This window comes from Pituophis catenifer, unplaced genomic scaffold, assembly GCF_029215685.1.
Source record: "Pituophis catenifer annectens isolate HBS135680 unplaced genomic scaffold, rPitCat1.0.hap2 SCAF_1, whole genome shotgun sequence".
In the NCBI taxonomy this organism is placed as follows: Eukaryota; Metazoa; Chordata; class Lepidosauria; order Squamata; family Colubridae; genus Pituophis; species Pituophis catenifer.
In genome coordinates this window covers 301,265,361-301,284,875 of record NW_027256881.1, presented here as the reverse complement: position 1 = coordinate 301,284,875, position 19,515 = coordinate 301,265,361, and the positions used below count along the sequence as shown (strand labels likewise).

Genomic DNA, 19,515 nt, shown 5'->3' with positions numbered 1-19,515 from the left:
CAACCTGATATGTAGAGCAAACACTGTGGATAGAACTTGAGTTCATATATGGCAACAGTCTTTATTTAGTATATTTTCCCCAAGATTTCTTCTTGACTTATGTCCTGGCTCATTCTCCCAAAACCTCTCACAGAAAATGAAAAAAACTCAGACAAAAAATATAATGAAAACCCCAAACCATTTTTTATTATTAGTATTACTATTTCTTTCCCCCTCACATCTTGAAAAATGATACTCAGGCTGGACATGGCCAGATCAGTTGTTCTGTTTTGTTTCTAACATTTCCACTTTTTTTCTTTTTCTGTTTTTTTTTTGTTATTTTTTAAAATAATAAACTGAAAAAAAATAGAGTACAGTCAAAGATTGTGAACATCATTAAAGACTCACTTGGCGATACGAAACAAGTAAGCCGTGAAGTCTTCTGCCCTTGCAGAACAGTTCAGCTGAGGAGGAACTCGGAAGGCTTTTAAGTCTGCCAACATGGATATGCTGGGGAGGCCTTCTTCTGAACACTATATGTGCTTTATAATACAGGAGGGCAGAGTTTGGGGACTCCAAGCAGTGATTTGAAAACTTAGCAGTCAACGACTGAAATGTTTATGCTCAACATTGGTTTTAAACCGCAGACGGTTTCTCCCAATCTCGTTGGCTGCAACAGTTTTGGTTCAGTTATAGCTCATTCAATATTTATATATTTATATATAAATATATTTTTTTGTTTTTAAACATAATATTCTTTGTCCTTGTTTTTCTGTTTCTTGTGGCCGCTCTTTGAACTCTGCTGCTTCTCCTTCATGAGCGTGCCATTGCTCTGGGCTGAGTTGCTGATGTAGTTACGCGTCTCATCCACCTGATAGGACCCTTCGTCCCTGTTCCTGTACTTGTACATGGCATACAGGAGGATCAGGATGCAGAGGGCAGCAGCAGCTACAATGCCGACGACCATTCCCGTTGTGCTGCTCGACTCACGGACCACCTCTGAGGCCCCCGGAACCCGTCTGATTCCTGGCTCCGTGGGGTTTGCTGTGGGCACATTACGGAACATGGGGGAAGTTATTAGCGGGCTCTTCAGTTTTGTGCTGTCTAGCTCATAGGCAGTGGGCAACGGAAGCAAGACTATATCAGGCTGGGGTTTGAGGTCACGGTTATTCATGTTGCCAGCTGGCAATTTGGGCACCATCCCAGTCGAGGACGAAGCTGTGGAGCGGATCAGCTCAGGGGACAAAGCTGTGATAGTAGTCCTACCAGTTTCGGAGACTTTGTTAGGTCTAAAGTCCTTGGCTTCCCACTTGGGTGCGTGTGCTTTGTAGCCACCTTCGAAGATTGAAGTGGAAAGACTTTTATCTGTTACCAAGGAGAAGGTGGTGTAAAAATCTTCATCATCAGTAGGGGGTAGGTTAGAGTCAAAAGTTTCCCCTGAGCCATACCCAGATATCACCAAGCCATCATCATCACAACCATCGCTGCCTTGGTCCGACAAGCAAGGTAACCCCGCCTCAGAGGTCATGGACAGGGAATCTTTGGTGGTCTCAATAATGGTGAGGAGGGGACGGAAGGTAGTGGGGAGTGTAATGAAAGGTGCACGAGTAGTAATAGGAGGGATATCTAAAGGGTCTTCTACAAGAAGAGGGATAACTAATTCACCTCCTGGACAGAAGAAAAGAAAAAAGGAAAAGGTTAGTTCATCTTGAATGCAATGCAAGATGTGATATTCACCTCACCTGTCTCAAAACCTGAGTGTATAAACCTGCACATATATGTGGACAGCTGCATGAAACTAGCAGTTTCTCTCTCAACAAAAGGGCTCTACATTTTTGTAAATATACTCCCCTCCCCCAATATTTGGATGCAGTTTCCCTCCCTTGCAACTTTTCAAAGACAGGATGTATTTAATTGGTTGTTGAAGATACTCTCAGACTGACTTGCTGAATACTAACTAACATCATATATTTCTTCTGTTCAATGTAATATTTGAAGACTTTTCAGTAAATGCATGTTTCATTATAATAGCTAGTTAGTTAGAATTATCTTCACGCTTTTGTTTTAATTCCCAACATATGAAAGATTTTAAAAGTAAAATGTCCCTCCACTCATGCTAACTTCTTGGAGACTCCATGAACATATCTGTGCAATTTATTAGCAGCATTACAGAAGAAGCTTGATATTGGCCTATTTGGGGACATCTGTTAATTTTCTTGTCTATCCAATAGTCTTTGGAGTCTGAAAAGATCCCAATACAAATATGAACTGAGCCTTGTTTACACCCAAGCTATTTTAAGGTTAACTATATCACAACTCAGGCCATTAAAAGGCTATCTCACTTTTAAAATTTAGAATTGATCAAGTGAAGAAGCAAACAAAAAGATACCAATCAGGTGCACTTTAAGATCAGTGTGTAACTCAAATAACTGCAATTAGTCAAATAAAATGTCCATTCACATCTCCCAAGAACCTGGAAGGTTGCATCCATTTAAAAATGCTCCATGTAGCCAAATGGAAATTCTTCTACCATCGCTGCTACTTCTTTCATAATCAGGGCTGCATAGAATTTGTTGGATATGTTGGATATTATTGTTGAAGAAAAGAGTGTGTGTACTAATAAATTGTTAGAAGAAGGTAAAGGGGCAAGATTGATCTTTAAGAGTGACCAAAAAATAATCAGCAATACCTATATACTTCAAATAAATTTAAATCTTCAGAATGAACTGCATCCTAAGACATTAAAGGAATTCAACTGTCTGACCAAAGTTTTATGAAATAGCTTGAAAAATCCTAGAAAATGGATTTAAATCAGATGGGCCAAAAAAAGGAAAAAGAAGCTTCCAGGGAATGATAAAAATGTCCTGGCAGATTCTTGTGTGGATCATAAAGGGATTGATCTGAAAGCAGCATGTGGTGATTACCAGATGCGCTATATCTTGATTTCTGCAAAACCTTTGACCAAGCAAGGAGATCTTAATTTGGAACAGGGGTGGGCTGCTGGAGTTCGCAGGGGTTCGGGAGAATCTCTAGCTAAGATTCTGTGCAGTTCGGAGAACCCCCAAATCCCACTCCTGGCTGGCCCCTCCCACCCCACCCCTCCCAGGAGTCCCCACGTGGCCCACTTTGGATGCAGGTAAGGGCAGGGCATGCATGGAGGCTTGGGGAGGGTGAAAAACAGGCCTACCGGAAGTTCAGGAAGGACGGAAACAGGCCCATTACCGGCCTCCAGAGGGCCTCCGGAGCCTTGGGAAGGCCATTTTCACCCTCCTGAAGGCTCAAGGAAAACCTCCGGAGACCAGGGAGGGCAAAAACGCTCCCCCATGTCATGGTGCAGGAAGCCAACTAGGCATGGCCCACCATGGCCATGCCTACCCAGCAACCGGGCAGAGAACCCCAGCTAAAATTTTTAAACCCACCCCTGATTTGAAATACTTGTAACCAATGCAAATTCGACACCCCAACCTAGTATCATCAATAAAATTCAACTGAAACAAATGTACTGTATGTTAAGCTATTCTCAATTAACTTGCTCCACTGATTCAAAGGCACTAAATTCTCAGTAACCTTAATTGGTTGGGTGTGCAGTAATGACATGATTTACATAATATTGTTTTTTGAGAGGGAAGGAGATATACCCAGTATGTCACTCAGTACATAACTGAGCCTTCCTAGTTCAAAATATTTAAATCCAACTAGAAATAGTCTATAAAGCAAATGGTATTGTTTCCAAAGAGAACGTATATTTTTCCTTGCTGAAAATGCAGTAATCATATACAAAGAAGCTATTTTGGAACTGCTGGAAAAGCTTAGTTCTTAACAGTGGAGGTTCTTGTTTGAATCTTCCTATACTGAGCAATTATTTCATTTAATTGCTGCTATTGTTTCAACCTATTATTATCTCTTTTTGATTTTCATTGCTGCCCAGATAGTTAGTCTATTGTTAAGAATTGACAAACTTTCTCAATTTGCCAAAAAGTCATTTTCTTTCATTTGAGCTTCACTGCTGGTGAATTCATTAATCTATCCATGTAGTTTTCTCATATTCTATAGCACTACAAAGGGGCTTGCTATTGTTTTCTGGAATATTTTTCAATTTTTCAGTCTAGTCTACAGCTCTGGGAATTTCCCACCCTATGTACTAATCAATTCTAGGTCTCCTTAACTTTCAGAACCAGAAAAAGTCAACTTGGTACCCTCATTTGTTTAGATCCTTAGATTTATATACAGGCATTTATATACAGGGAAAGTTAACATGGAATCAAGCAATGTTTTGACTCCTGAAAGTTCCCGAGCATTATTCAAGGTCTATTGAGAATGCAATTTAGCCAGCATTATATAATGGCATTTATCTCTCCTTAATTATGCCATCTGTGATTTAGGATTGAAGTTTTAAGATTGTGAGTTCTTAATTGCCTGTCTAAAGCATCTGAAGTGCCTTTGTTATGAAACTTTCTGATTTTTATAAAGAATTTAGCGCACAGCCGAAATGTCACCTACCCAAGGCTGGTGGGAAAGACAACTCTTCTTTTTTAGACTGAGAATAGAGTTTGGAAACCTTGGCTGTTTTGCAGTAAGGTGCATGGATATATCTTTTTCTAATCACAAGATGATTGTAAGATTCTGATCTAAAAAATCAAAAATTTCATTTTAACGGTTGATTTCATTTCAGTGTGCTATATTATTAATAGCTATTTTTTCTTTTATCTTGTCATTGATGCTTACAGTCAGAGAACTAGCTTGACAGGCAAAAAAGAGAGGCCAGTTTCGTAATAATTCAGGTTGGCAGAGTGGGGGAGAATATTGGAGTTGCACTAATGTAGAGAAAGAATGTCTAAAAGTAATTTTATAAAATTTGGTAACATCATAGCAGCCAAAGCAGGGGCAAGTTCAAGAGATTTTCATGATGTCTGGGGAACTGTAATGGGCTACAATAACTTTGGGAAACAAGAAAAATAGTCATAGCCTATAAAACGGTCTGATATATAAAATCTGACTCCAAAGGAGGGAAGAGGGAAAAGAGACTCCTTAGTCTCCAGATCAGGGGTCTCCAACCTTGGCAACTTTAAGACTTGTGGATTTCAACTCCTAGAATTGAAGCAAATCTGGCTGAGGAATTCTGGGAGTTGAAATTCACAAGTCTTAAAGTTGCCAAGGTTGGAGACTACTGCTCTAGAAAGTAAAGGGAGCGGAGCAGGAAAAATGCTTTCAGACTTGCAAAATTCTGTTACTGCATCCTGTACTCATGTTTTTGGCTTCCTGCCTGGACTATCTCAAAGGACTGAGAGGCACTCAGGACAAGGAAACCAAGACCAAAATGATGCTGGGAGATATTGAATTGAATATTTTTCTTTTAATTTATTATTTATTTATTTTTATTCTACTTTATAGCAACTCAAGTTCATGAACGTATCTAATACTCTTTCCTCCTCCAATTTTCTCCACAAGAACACTGCGTTGTGAGTTAGGCTGAGAGAGAGTTGACTGGCCTAAAGTCATCCAGCCGGCTTTCATATTTAAGGTGGACTAGAATTCACAATCTCCTGGTTTCTAGGCTGCCATCTTCACCACTGCACAAAACTTGCTTTCCATATGTTATGTTTTGGTTAAGGATCCAATGAATTCTCTATATCTATAGAAGCTTATTCAAATTCCCATTTTAATGCAGGTCTTTGTATGGCATGGGTGTCAAACTCATGGCATCGCGTTGCCGTCACGTGACATTTCATGACTTTTTTCCCTTTGCGGAGCTGGTGTGTGTGTGGCCTGTGTGTGATGCATCCAGACCGTGGGCCACCAGTTTGACACCCTTGTTAAATGTATAGTAAGAAGGGAGATGTGATTTCCAAGTACTTGGTTAGGAAGGGGAATGCTTATGAATGCCAAATGCACCAGTTTACCTCCTGGCCTCAGAAGTATTGTCAATACATTTTTATGTACTTCATGTGACTCATCTATACTGACCAATCTAATATGTTCAGTTCCTATTATTCTGCTCATTATTCTGCCTATTGCTTATTTATTCAGAATATGAATTCCCAAACTCAAAGGAATAGCGAGAAAATCTAAAGGCAGCCCACATAAATATTGAGTAGCTGAATCAAGCTACTAATTAAAAATTGCTGGATTAATAAAGAACAAAGTCAGACAATGTAATATTTGAAAGAAGTGGCTATTGTAGCACCCTTAATCATTTGACTAACAAGAGAAAATGCAGAGTCAGGCCAGAGTCCTACATAAAATGGAATTCTTATAGAAGAGAATGCGAGTTTCCTCCTCAGCTGAAGTATATGCATTCATCCTTGATTAGAGTAACCCAGAGGTATCCAATCTTGGCAACTTTAAGACTTGTGGACTTCAATATTCATGTCCCATAGTCCCATGTCTATAAGTCTTAAAGTTGCCATGGTTGCACACTCTTGGGCTAGATTGAATTGAAGATGGCTATTCTCATTGTAATCCGTATCCATGCCCATCACCTGACTTACCTCAAGGTAATCAATAGCTAAGCCTAACAAATTTTACATACCTTGAGGCTACTCTTGGGCAATATGATAACAATGGTAAAAACTATCTTAACTTCTTTAACATATTTATTCCAGTGTTAAGGATTACTTAAGCCTGTCTCACTCATGATTGGTAAGAGAGAACGCAATGTCATGAGGACAAAATAGAGAAAGCACACTGCCAGGGTATGTTGGCCAGTGGTAGGCTGCTGCCGGTTATAACAACCGGTTTGGCTGGAACCGAAAATGTGAGTTTCTGCACATGTGCACGGCATCAAAAACACAGCAATTATATAGGATGTGATAGCGCCAGGGTGGGTGGGTAGGGCATGTCAGAACTACCGGTTCGCCTAAACTGGTCTGAACCGGCAGCAGCCCACCACTGATGTTGACTCTGTGATATAAGTGGGGACAAGCCGTGTATCTGCATCTGTTCCAAATTTAATTTGTTTAAACTTCTAGGTGTTGCTCTACCTAGACATTGTTCAACCTAATAAACTTAGATCTGGCCTCCTCCTTTTCCCTAGATAGTTTTTGTTTCCAGCAGAAGGCAACACACACATTTATTGTGTGACAATAAAGTGTGGGGGTTTGAAAGAGAATGCAGCACTTATAATGGCTTCTGCTGCATTCATGATGCCAAATCACCTTCTGTTTGTCCAGATAAAAATAAAACAGATACAATGAAGAAGCCATTCTGAGAGGATTGAGGTGTGTCTGGTGACAAATGGTATCTTTAGTAATGCAAACATCCAAGAGCTCCTGTGAAAATTGCTTCTCTTTTTTCTTTTTGAAATCAACACTCCATATTTCTTAAAGTTAGCATTTTAAAATCTGGGGCATTTGCTTGATAGACTTGGGCTTTCCTTTAAATTAGCAATATCACTGGGGAAATAAAAGGTCTATTTTTGCTTTGAAGGCTACCCTCTATTTTGTTTTATGGGTATATTTATAGATATATAATTCACTCCTCTGGAGCTGATCTCCAGTGAGGGCCTTTTTGACACTGGAAAAGATGGAGTGTTGAAAATTTAATGAGAGCCTTTCTGAACTGAATAGAATTTGTGGGCAGATCAGGAATGCATAGAGCACCAAGTGACCAGTAATAGATTGAGAGGAGAAAACAATGGAGGGATAATTAGAGAATCCTCTTATTTTTCACTTTCCTGAGAAAGACAGTCCTATGACTTGTCAGGAGGAAGACAGTGACAACTGTAACAATAAGGTCTCCTATAAAGCATGATGATAAATATACACAGGAACACATAACATTCCTTCTGTCCTTCCAAGTGAAATAGAAAAACGTTAAATGTCAGCTGAAGTGAATTTCACAAGTTTATTTCTTTTCACTATAATTTAAATAAACTTTTAGGAGAAAAACTTTTGGAAAAAAAATGCTCGAATCATTATTTTCCCTTTTAAAAGAGAAAAACATGGAAGCTTGTACTTTCATTCTTTTCTTTCAACCTCTTTTCAGGGGGAAAAAAAGTATAGGACATTTTTAAAAAGTCCTCCAAGAGTTTGCTTTCTTGTTAGCTCTTTATGCGCTAACAGGATAAAATATTCAAAGCCACAATGCCACCTTTTGCTTCTGGAAACCTGATGCTGATAAGAACCTGCATTAGCAGTTAAATATTTTTAATATTCCCTTATCTCTTTCCAAGCTTAATTAATTAAAGCTGACAACTTATCCCACAAGGAATGGGCTTTTCTCTTCCATTGTGGAAAGCCTCACCTGACAGCCTGACAGTTAAAGAAATCCACTGATGATCTTTCATGAAGAAAGTTACCACCATTTAAGCTCTACAGAATCACAAAGATTGCAAAAGTGTTGAATCTCGTGTACAAAGGGGCCGCTCTAAAAAGCAGAAAAAAGAATGAAACTGGAAGCCAAGGATGTTTGTACTTCAGTTCACTTCATATGCCCTTGTCTGGACTTTTAAACAAAAAAGATATTTCTGGACCATTACTGTGGGATTTTGTATGCTCACAGTTTATGGATGTGCCAATCTGTTTTATTGCCAGGGAGGTTTTAATTTTCCTGCTACATGGTCTCATATGTCCTTCCTTTCAAGAACTGTAATATAAAGTAGATGGGCATCTAAATGCAGAATGAAATTGTAAATGCTCTCCTTTTATTCTTAGTGCATATACATTAATATATGCAACTCTGACAGACGGTAACTCAGATCTAATCATAAGTTTGATTTGTCAGAAACTGCCTGGGACCATAATTTAGCACGAACAACTGTGATTAACTACTTGGGGACTCTTTACATTTCTTTACTCAAAGAGGCATTTGTTTGTTGGTTTACTTAAATTATTAGCCGCCCATCTTACCACAGGGTAATTCTGAGCGGCTTACAATTATAAAAGATAAAAATTATATACACTAAAACATCAATATTAATATAAGGCCAAATACTATGGTCTAATTAAAAATGGGTAGGGCAGGAGCAGAATGGGGGGGAGGTGGGATCTGTTCTTCATCTATGCACCAAAATTCGAGACAGGGTCTTTAACAGCAAGAGTTACCTTTATGGATCATCAACTGATCCTAATACAGCCCAAGAAATAAAATACAAGGTGAAGGATGATGAGAAAGACATTGCAATGGATGTGGGCCCTGAAAGTCACCTGTTCCTAGTCCTTAGATGTTGTTCCATGACTACTATTCCCTTGGCTACTGTTCCTGGAGCACAGTCCAAAGAGCATTCAAGACAGCAAGTTTTAAATGTCACTTAGTTGATTCTGTTTGCTCTTTGGTGGTCAGCTTGAAAAAGAAGAATCTTCTTTTTCCTACCAACACAATTATGCAGACTTGTGTAATAGAGAGATTTTGCTGTACAAGCCTAGAAGCTAAACTGAAAAGGTAGCATTTGATCTGTTCCTTTTTACCAAATACACTTTTTCTTAGATGTCCTCATTTTGTTTCTTTCTTCTTTCCTTCCATTCTTTTTAAAAGGGCTTTTTGTGCAGTCGTTGCAGCTTAGTGAGCCAGGTAAATTCCATTTTCTAAGTAATTATCATTTATTCTTAGAACTAGAGTTCCTTATTGTATTTGTCTGCATGCTATTCTTCAGATCATTTAAAAATCTCTTGTTTTCTTAAATGTAACATACTTTTTTTTCCTTCTCAGACATCTAGGCAGAAAAGTAGAATGTTTATAGCATAGAAACTGGACCAAAAGTGCACCTGAGAGTATCTTCTTGACCAAAAAAAGGAATGTGACAGCTATACTTTTCAGAAAAGCACGGATTTTGGGGGGCCAATGTAAGTAATTTCCTTTGTTCTTTTTTGAATATCTATTCCAACATATAAAAGAAACAAGAGACAATAGAAAAGTAGAATAATACTAGGGTGGGAAAATATAACTGATTGTGTTACCGTCCTACAAAAACATAAGCATATCATTATCAACAGTACACATTGAATGCAGATCATAAAAGCCAATGTTAAAATAAACATTTTGCAACAATTAAGTATAACAATGGAGCCGGAACCAATTATATACTGAAAAATAATGGAAAAATAAAATACACGCAAAAGTGAAAAAAATCTGAATGAAAAGTGACAAGAACAAGTAAGCCATTGTATTAAAAAAGGGAGGGGGAAACCAAGAAAATTGAAAATGAAAATTGTTCAAGAAAAAGTAAAAAAATATGATTGGTAAAAAACAAAACTGAAAATACATATGAAATAGTCAGAAAAAAGCATCATACCACATTGATTTCATATTGTCAACTTACATCAACAAATTGCCCGCATGTTTTTTGGCATGAAAGAAAAATTTATAAAAGAAAGTTGTGTAAGAATGTTCTTGGATAAGCAGAATTGCCACATTCGAGAAACTTTTTTTATTTTGCTATTGTTTTTTTTCTTTTTTAAAAAACTTTTTTGTTCAAAATTATTATTTTCATTATTTTAAAGTATAATAATTATATACAACAAAGGATGATAAGGGAAGCAACAACACATACATCCACACCACGTAACATGAAAAGAAAAAAAAATCCTGCACTATAAGAAAATTGGAACTTTTTTTCCAATTATTTTTCTTATTTATTTGGGTTTTTTCTGTATTCTTGAAAATTGTCAAAATTTTCCCTTTAAAAAAAAAAAAGAACAAACAGTTCTTTTGTTATGATTTAATTTTAAAAAACTATATTACGTTTTTGTTGCCAAATTAGTGTTTACTTTCACCTCAGTAGATTGGAGGCATATTTTTCCCAATTACTGCTCCCATGCATCCAACATCAATAGAACTTACTCAAAAGCAGTGCTCAGTGGATCACATCCTCAGTGGGAATTGAGATTGACTCATTTACCCTTTCTTTCTTTCTTTCTTTCTTTCTTTCTTTCTTTCTTTCTTTCTTTCTTTCTATTCATTCTTTTTAAAAGAAAAAACTTTTTATTTTTCCCTAAAATTTGGAGTGTGAGTGTTTTAAGGAATGGATGACTGCACATAAAATTTGAAACAATGCTAAAGAGAGGGAGGTGGGGAAGTGAGGGGGGAGTCATGGGAAGAAAAGATGCCTCAGGAGAATGAAGTAGGGATATACAATCTATGAGTGTACTACACAGATGAAGATGATGGGGGTGAATGTGTAAGTCAGTTGCCATGTCCATGTAAGTGCAGAACGAAGTGATCTAGCAGCATTAGAGCTTCTGGCTGTAAGGAAGGGATGGGCAATATACAAAAACAAATGAGCATATTCATGCCCATCAACAAAAAGAAAGAACAGAACTCTAACATTGACAATCTCACAAACCCTAAGCTGCAACTTCTTCAACATGCAAAATTTACTAAGAAATATAATCATAATTAATAACTATAACAGTTTCAGTAAGGTTCTCAAATTATAAGAACAATTCAAACACGTCCCTATTTAAAAGCAGTAAAATATACAAATTAAATGTAATCATCAGATTGAAAAAAGAAAATATAATTTATGCATAGGAAGGGGACCCACTTCAACTGCAGCTCTGCTCACTTTCTTTGTTTACAGAATGTTTTCCCAGTGTTTCTTCAATAGTTAATATCAAAGTTTTCATTCAGTTTGAGGATGGGAGTTCCCAGTATATTCAGACAAGTATAGTATAGGGATTTTTGTCATTTTTATTTCTAAATCCTTGTCCCAATATCATATCTAATTGAAGCTAAAATTATACTTTAAAAAATTATTTTTGTCTTCCTTTAAAGAGTTCTGCAGTTGAGGTAGTCCCTTATTTAAAGAGAAAGGCAGAAGAAAAAAAATTAGAAATCAATTCAATAATGTCTATGTTGTCAGATTGGAACAAACCAAATCTAAGATAGAAATTCAACATTTGAAAAGAAAAGACATCAAAATAGGCATACTTAAAAAAAAGAGCAATTTATTCCCAGCAAGAAGAAAGACGAGAACAACTGCTTGGGTTTTAATATTTTCATTTGATTACTGGTTTAAAAAAAAAATCCACACACTTTCAGAGATGAATATACCAGATGCACACACCAAAAAGGAACAGACAAGGCAGTCTAGGGACACTTTTATCATCTCAAATTCTCATTTTTAAAAATGTTTTTAAGTCCCTTTTTTTTTCATTAAAACATTTGGCAGGAAAGAGGCCACTAAAAACTATCCCTTTGTTTTCCATTTGCTTTTTTAATTTTTATTTTGAAAAAAAAACTTTTTGTCATTATTTTCAAAAAGCAAAATACATTATTATTGGGGAGAACGTGCAGTCTGGATGTACGCCATAAACAGACATAGGAAAATATGTAAGAAACTAGCTAAAATTGACACATGGGTTAAAAATAGCTTAACTTTATCATAGGATGTTAATAATAATGCATGCTTAAAGTAAGTTGCATTTAGGGAAAGTAGAAGAAACAACAGCAAGCTAGGAGTAGATGAGGAGGAAAGGAGAAGGAAGGTTAGCAAATGAGGCAAATTCAAGGTAGAGGGCGTTTGCTTGCATGTCATTCCACAACTGTCCAGTAGGGGCAAAGCACATTCCAGAGGGCATTGCACAAGCTATGGGAAAGATAGTAAGGGCAAAAAGGTAAGATGGACATTGGAGACAGCAGTAGAAAATTGGTTTGCAACTCTTTATAACACAACTCTTGGGCATCAGAGCCGTATGACCCAAACTTACAGTCCTCATTGATTGATTGGTTGAATTTTGTCAAAAAATAAAACTCAATAAACAAGAACACTTTACTGGAAGAATAGTCTTTTGGAAGCCTTTCTCAAGATATCCAGAAGACATCTGGCTAGGGAAGACTATTCTATAGGAATTATTATTACTACCAGTAATAGTTATTATTAAACTCTTTTTTCGTGGCAAGAGGCATACAGTTTAATCCACTGTAAATTTCCTGAGAAATTTCATAAGAGACAATTGTGATTTCTTTCATATAAGCATGCGTAGACTCAGGCCTTAGTTATGTAAGAACTCTCAGATACAGCTGCAGCATGTTAATCTATGTATGGTGGAGTATAAAGTATGATCCATTGGGACAGCACAAAGTATTAAATCTCCCCAGAGTATAGGAAGTTTGCAAATTAGTCCCAATCAACAAATGCATAATTTGCCAGACAATAAAGGAACACAATTGGCAGTACGTGCAGATTCTGATCACAAATCTAGGCAGTACAACAAGAGGACTGCAGGGTTGAGTCTTTTCAATATTATAAAGAGGTGCTGTTAATTAGCAACGTCTTAATAAGCCCTGGAGCTTTGTAAATTTTAAAAGCCAATGGAAGGCGGTAGCCTTATGCATAGGAATATGCAACAAAGAATTTAAAAAGCTTATTGTTTATTGGCCAGCTTTCAAAGCATGGCCCACTGTACTTTCAGACCCCACTGAAAAAAGCAAAGGCAATTGCCAAGGGGATAGACTTAAAATTCCAGGTACAGTAATACCAATGTAAAAAGAGGATGTCCCTTAACATATTCTTGGGTATCTTACTGAAAAAAGTGTCCCAGTCTGGTTGAGAATGGGAAGGTGGAAGTGGATGGAAATTAGCACATCTCCGAGGGAGGGTAAAAGTGTCAGGCCATTTTGGCCATCAAGTTGGCCATGCATGGCAGATTGATCTCTGCATCTACTGGAGGTGTGTTTTAGATCTTTTATTTTCATAAGGGGATTAAATTTCAAGCAGTAACAGTTCAACCAAGACAAGAAAACCTGGCTGGGCTAGCTTCATGGACTGTAGAGTCTATATTCAATTAATGGGACTGAAGCAAGTTGAGTTGTGAGATGTAATTTGGGAAATACTTGTAGAATACAGGAAACTGGAGAGTATTATTATTTTACACAATATAATATGACTCTTTATCATCACACTGAAAGTGAAGTCCTTAGATGCTATTCCCTGCTAGGATTCTTAGTCTCTGGCCTAATTTGGTTTAAAGACATTTCACAAATGGGCAGTTGTGCCTTGACCTGATTTCTAATAGGTTTCTGTTCACAGTTTCTACAATGCAGTCAGTTACCATGGATTTAGCTTAAGATTTCATGTTAAAGCATAGAACACTATTGAATTCACTCCAACACTGATCATCCTGCAAATTAAATCCCAAACAAATCTATAAACCTTCCCCTTAGTTTAAATATTTTGGCCTTCAAACTTAAGACAATGCACCACAGTTCTAATATGTCTGGCCCAAATCCTTGCTCTGCTATCTCCAGTGAATGGCACAAGGAAATAACAGACCATTGCTGGGTGAACAAAGTATTTTTTTAAAAAAACTCACTAGGATTTTCTAAAACAAAGGTATATTTGATGTTAGCTTTCTAAAAATACATTTATTTAGAAAAGTATTTCTTTGAACATATGTTGAAATAAAACATATTTAATTTTTTTAAAAAAGCATATAGGTTTGGCGTATTGATTATCTCATATCTTCTTTAGGCATTTCATTTTTGCATTTTTCTTTCTCTTCCATCTTCTTTCTCTGCTTTATTATATTGCACCTAAATGGATAACTATTGCTAGAATAAATTTTGTCTATCCCTGTAATTATACAACTGAAAGTGATGTCTGTAATAGAATTTTCTGAGCCTGGGAATAAAAATGGGCATTTCCAAACTATTGGAGATCAAAATCAATATTTTTGCAGTATCAAATAATTGATTAGCAACTTTTCCACTGTAAGGGAAAAAAATATAACAATACAATACATGGGCCCTGCCTTAACATACTCTCTGAGAAATGAAGGCCAAGGTACACATAGCCATTTTCCAAGATTATGTATTCCAACACATTTCTCACTGCAAAAAGACTTCAAACTCTGAATCTGTGAGAACTGGCTTTCTAAATTCTAAGGTTTTGAGATTTGCACAATATGCTTATCTTGCCATCAACCAGTTAAGTGTCCTACAAGAATACTGCATGTGTGTACAACCTTTCTGAAAGTCTCTATGTGTATGTGTCTGTAACAGAAACAGAGGGAATCTGTGTGGTCTAGTCTGACTTTCTGTCTTTTTATCACTAGGCTTTCTATCTGGCTTGTTCTCAAAAGATTCTCTGAGGATGAATGCAAGCTCCTCTTGACAAATCAATCAATCAATTTTAGAGATAAGTTCTGTCCAAAGTTAAATGTTTCTTTTCCCATTTTCCCATAACCTTCAATCTTAATTATTATTGGGTGTAAATAATCTATACAATGACTTTTGTGTCCCTAATAACCATTACATTTTGAGCTTCCAGATTATTAATACACAATTACAGAATAACTACCAAAAATAAAACTTCATAGTGAAGCAAATCTAATCAGATAGAATGTTAATTACCAGAAGCAGAAAACTCATCACTTCAATCTTTCTTCTATTATAGTGTAAGTTGTTATATGACTAGATTTTAATAGAAAAGAATATTAGATTCTCATATACACTATTTTTCTTTATCTCTGTTTTTTTAAGACTTTCAACTTTATTTCATAGTTTAATTTATTTATTATCCCTGTATCTTAATCCATTAATTTTAAAGTGGCATAAATGCTGCTAAAAGAAACAATGTATAATATACAGTTTGGTCATGATTTTTTTAGATACCATATATTGGATTACCAACACCTGGGAACTGAAACCTTTGGAGAATATCAGTTTTGGATTTGGAATTGGATTTGGATATATTAAAAAGGCAATTGAAGAGGGAGACTTGAATTGTGTAGAATCATCCATGGCATGGAGAAAGCATGCAAAGTATAAAGAATGCAGACAGTAGGATCAGGAATCTAGTGAAACTGACTGGAAGATTTAGATCAGCTTAAAAAATTATTTCTTCACATAATGCATAATTAACCTATGGCAATAGCTACAAATGTGGATCCTGTTAATAGGAGTTTCACAGATACATTCATAGAAGACAGCTTTATTGTCATCAGATTCCAGGATCATTTTACCATATGTGGTGGACATGTGTAGAAGCTAAAAGATATTGGACTAAAATCCACACATGGTTGGAAAAAATGACAAAGAAACACACTGATTTTAAACCTGAGATATTTTTATTAGGGATTTTACCAGATATGTATAATAGAGAACTGAGATATTTAATTGTGAATGTTTTAACAGCGGCTAGAATTGTATTTGCTAAAAATTGGAAAAAAGAGAAAATACCTACTGAAGATGAAGTTATTAAGAAAATTATGGAATGTGCTGAAATGAGTAAATTGACATTTGAAATTAGAGAACAGGAAGACAAACAATATTATTTGATATGGGATTTATTTTATCAATGGCTAGATAATAAGGCATGGAAATGAAGTATGAAATATGAAATTAATGTAATGATAAAATATATGAAGTGATTTCTTATGGGAGTCAAGCCTTTGTTAAATAATTGTTAAATGAGAATAATAACATAAAGGGATATATAAAATTGTCAAATAAGAGAAATTAAATAATTTGTAAATTTTGGATATGGGATTAAGCACAAAAGAATTTTAACCGATCAACACACTTTCTGTGATTGTAATGGATGATGGTTGTTTTATGTTTTGTTATGTTTAAAAATAAAAAAAAATATATAAAAAAAATAGAAGACAGCGTTATTAATGGCTATTTAGAGTTAATGGTACCTGTGAGTTGGGAAAGTATTCTTCAAATATCAGTTTTAAGGAAACTGCTAAGACAGAGTGCCATTTGCTTGGTTGTTGAGGAAAACAAAGTGCTGGACAAAGATGGACTTTGGCTTGATCTAGCAGGACTATTCTTGGGTTCTTAATAAAGGACCCACTGTACAGCATATAACAATAGCATTCCAGACTGGTAGTTATCAACTCTTAACTGTAAAATTTGGTTTGAACTAGTCAGATTTTTGGAAAATGCTTTGGGTGAGGTGGAGGTTATATCTGAGATTGCCTGATTTTTGACTTGGGCCTAGAAGTAAGATTTGTGCCTCTGAGCATGGGAATTTATAACCTATAAATTTTAGGTTTTTGTTTCCTTTGAAGAGGTTATGATGAATTTTTCAGATGTAGAAAATTATTTTGAGAGATAAATCCTGCCCAGTTTCAGGGAAATACCTAAAGAAGCTTTGGAATTAGGTTCTTCTAAATTAGTTTCTTTCTTTTTTTTTTCTTAAACAAAAATGTTATCTATCTATAAAGTGTTGGGGGGGGAGGGTTTTCAGATGACATTTGAAGGCATAAATACACAACATGAGGAAATTAAGTTAGTCCAGTTTTAGAAGTTTGTGGAGTCTTTACAGATTGGAAATGAATAAAAGTCTTCTTAGTCTTTTGTATTTTTAGATAGACAATGTCCTTGAACTGTTCCTAGAAAGGTCCTGATGGATTTTGCCAGCTATTAGAGAAAATCTGATAACATTATAAGAAAGTACATCACTCTGATCAGTGAAAGGACTTTTCCTTTATTTATCTCAATAAACTAGTGTAACCTATTGAGATAATAAGTTTTGTGTTGCCGTTTGTTGTAGTAGTCAGAATAAAAAAGTAATCAGATAACTACATTAAAGCACTAACAAATTATTCCTCATTAACTCTTTTGTTCTTGCAAGCATGGTTGTGTAGTGTTAATTTAGGCAGACCAAGTTCAATCGTAGATATGTGGTCTCAGATAGGGCTACAAGATCTGTCTGTAAAAAAAATTAGTAGACTGTTAAATAGTAGTTCTTGTCTGAATCTAGTGATCATCCTGAAATCTGTAATCCAACTCTGGTAGCCCTAAACTGAGGGAGATTCCTATTCAGAAATCACTTAATGAATTATGTGTTTAATCCTAATTCAAACATATCCAGAATTACCTTCTTTGTATTTCTAATAAATATGATAATGGGACCTAATGTAATCTCAGGGTGTGAACCTATGATTTTGATTTCATCTAAAATGGGTGTCCTATTTATTTACAGAAATTTATTTATTTATTATTTATTTATATTTATATTTATAAATTTATTTATTTATTATTTACAGAAAATAATGAGTCAGAATTAAAAGTCCTGATCCATCATGCATGCCATTCTAGATACAGGTTTTCTAGAAGAGAAATATAAAAAATGAACATGGTGACATTGCATATCAACCTTTTATAATCAAGTTACCTAGAATGGCATATGTGCAACAAGGGAGTAATATTTCTGTGCCTTATGATGGCAGTGGCAGTCTCTCAATTACTAAAGTTGACAAAACTTTCAGTGGGAGATACAAGTGAAATGACACTAGAGAATGTGAAAGGTAATACATTACCTTATCATAACCTTCTGTAGGGAGAGCTGGACCTCAGGACTTGCAGTTTTATCAGATATGAGTAAGCCACATCTGGAAATAATTTCCCCTTAAATGAATAGGAAGAGAACTACAGCAACAGCCTTTGACAAAAGTTGAAGGGAAGGAATGCCTACATTTGGAAAACTCCCAGATATACTTTATCCATCCAGATATTTAATGAACTATAGTAAGCAGTATGTGTGTGTGTGTGTGTGTGTGTGTGTGTATACACACACACACACACATACACACACACACACACACACACACACACACACACACACACACACATATATATATATATATATATATATATATATATATATATATATATATATATATATATATATATATATATATATATTCTTACTTCTTCGTAGGGTTTATGTGTGTTTTTCCTCTAGCCAGGTTTTCCCTATGTAACCAAGGATTTTTTGCAGCACCAGCTCAGTAGAATCACATCCACTCGATTCTGGGCTTTTTTCTTTTCTAACAGCTAGCAAGCTCTTCCTGCTAGGTGGGAGACCTATATAGATCTATTTCTAGCTCGTTTGCTTTCATCAGTAGGCCACACCTATATCTTATGTATCCTCCCTGTAAAGGTATAGTATCTATTTTCTTACTTCTTCGTAGGGTTTATGTGTGTTTTTCCTCTAGCCAGGCTTTCATCAGTAGGCCTACTACTACCTACTACTACTGGGTGTAGACTAAGACATCCAGGAAGGGAATAGTCTACAAAAAGTCCAATGGCTCTCTAGGACACACCATCTACCAGAAGAAAACACACACAAACCGCTATCTGCACGCACTCTCACACCACCACCCAGCACAGATCAACTCCGTAGCCAAGACACTCATCTCCAGAACAAAACGCTTAGCTGACAAACAATACCTAAAAACACTCTCACTAACATACTAACATCCAATGGATTCCAAAGAAATAAGATCACCAACCTAATCCAAAAAGAAACACCCACTAAAATCCAAGACAGAGAACAAAAAAACGGCAAAGCCCTTCTCCCATACATAAAAGGCACCACAGATAGAATCAGCAAGATCCGCCACAAACACAACATCAAGACAGCATTCTGCACAAACTGAAAAATATCCACCATCCTAAGAAATCTCAAAGACAAAATTGAGTTAGAAAATCAAGGAGTATATGAAATTCCTTGCACCGCCTGCCCCACCACATACATTGGACAAACCAACAGAAGAATAAGTGCACGTATTGAAGAACACAAGAACTCAGTTAGAAAAGAGGAACCAACTTCTTCCCTGGTCCAACATCTCAAAGCCACAGGACATG

The 19,515-nt window shown here is 36.1% G+C and overlaps 1 protein-coding gene across 25 annotated transcripts in view; it reads right to left on the bottom strand.

Annotated features, from left to right (window-relative positions):
- Positions 1 to 721: 721 nt before the first annotated feature.
- NRXN3 (neurexin 3) overlaps positions 722 to 19,515 on the bottom strand; it is a 1,226,878-nt gene continuing 1,208,084 nt past the window's right edge. For 20 of the 25 annotated variants that reach the window (XM_070931448.1, XM_070931449.1, XM_070931454.1 and 17 more), the window contains one exon: positions 722 to 1,023. In XM_070931448.1, the coding sequence (XP_070787549.1) occupies positions 722 to 1,023 (302 nt within the window). Of the gene's footprint in view, positions 1,648 to 19,515 lie in introns of all 25 variants that reach the window. The other 5 variants (XM_070931446.1, XM_070931447.1, XM_070931459.1 and 2 more) reach the window with 2 other exon arrangements.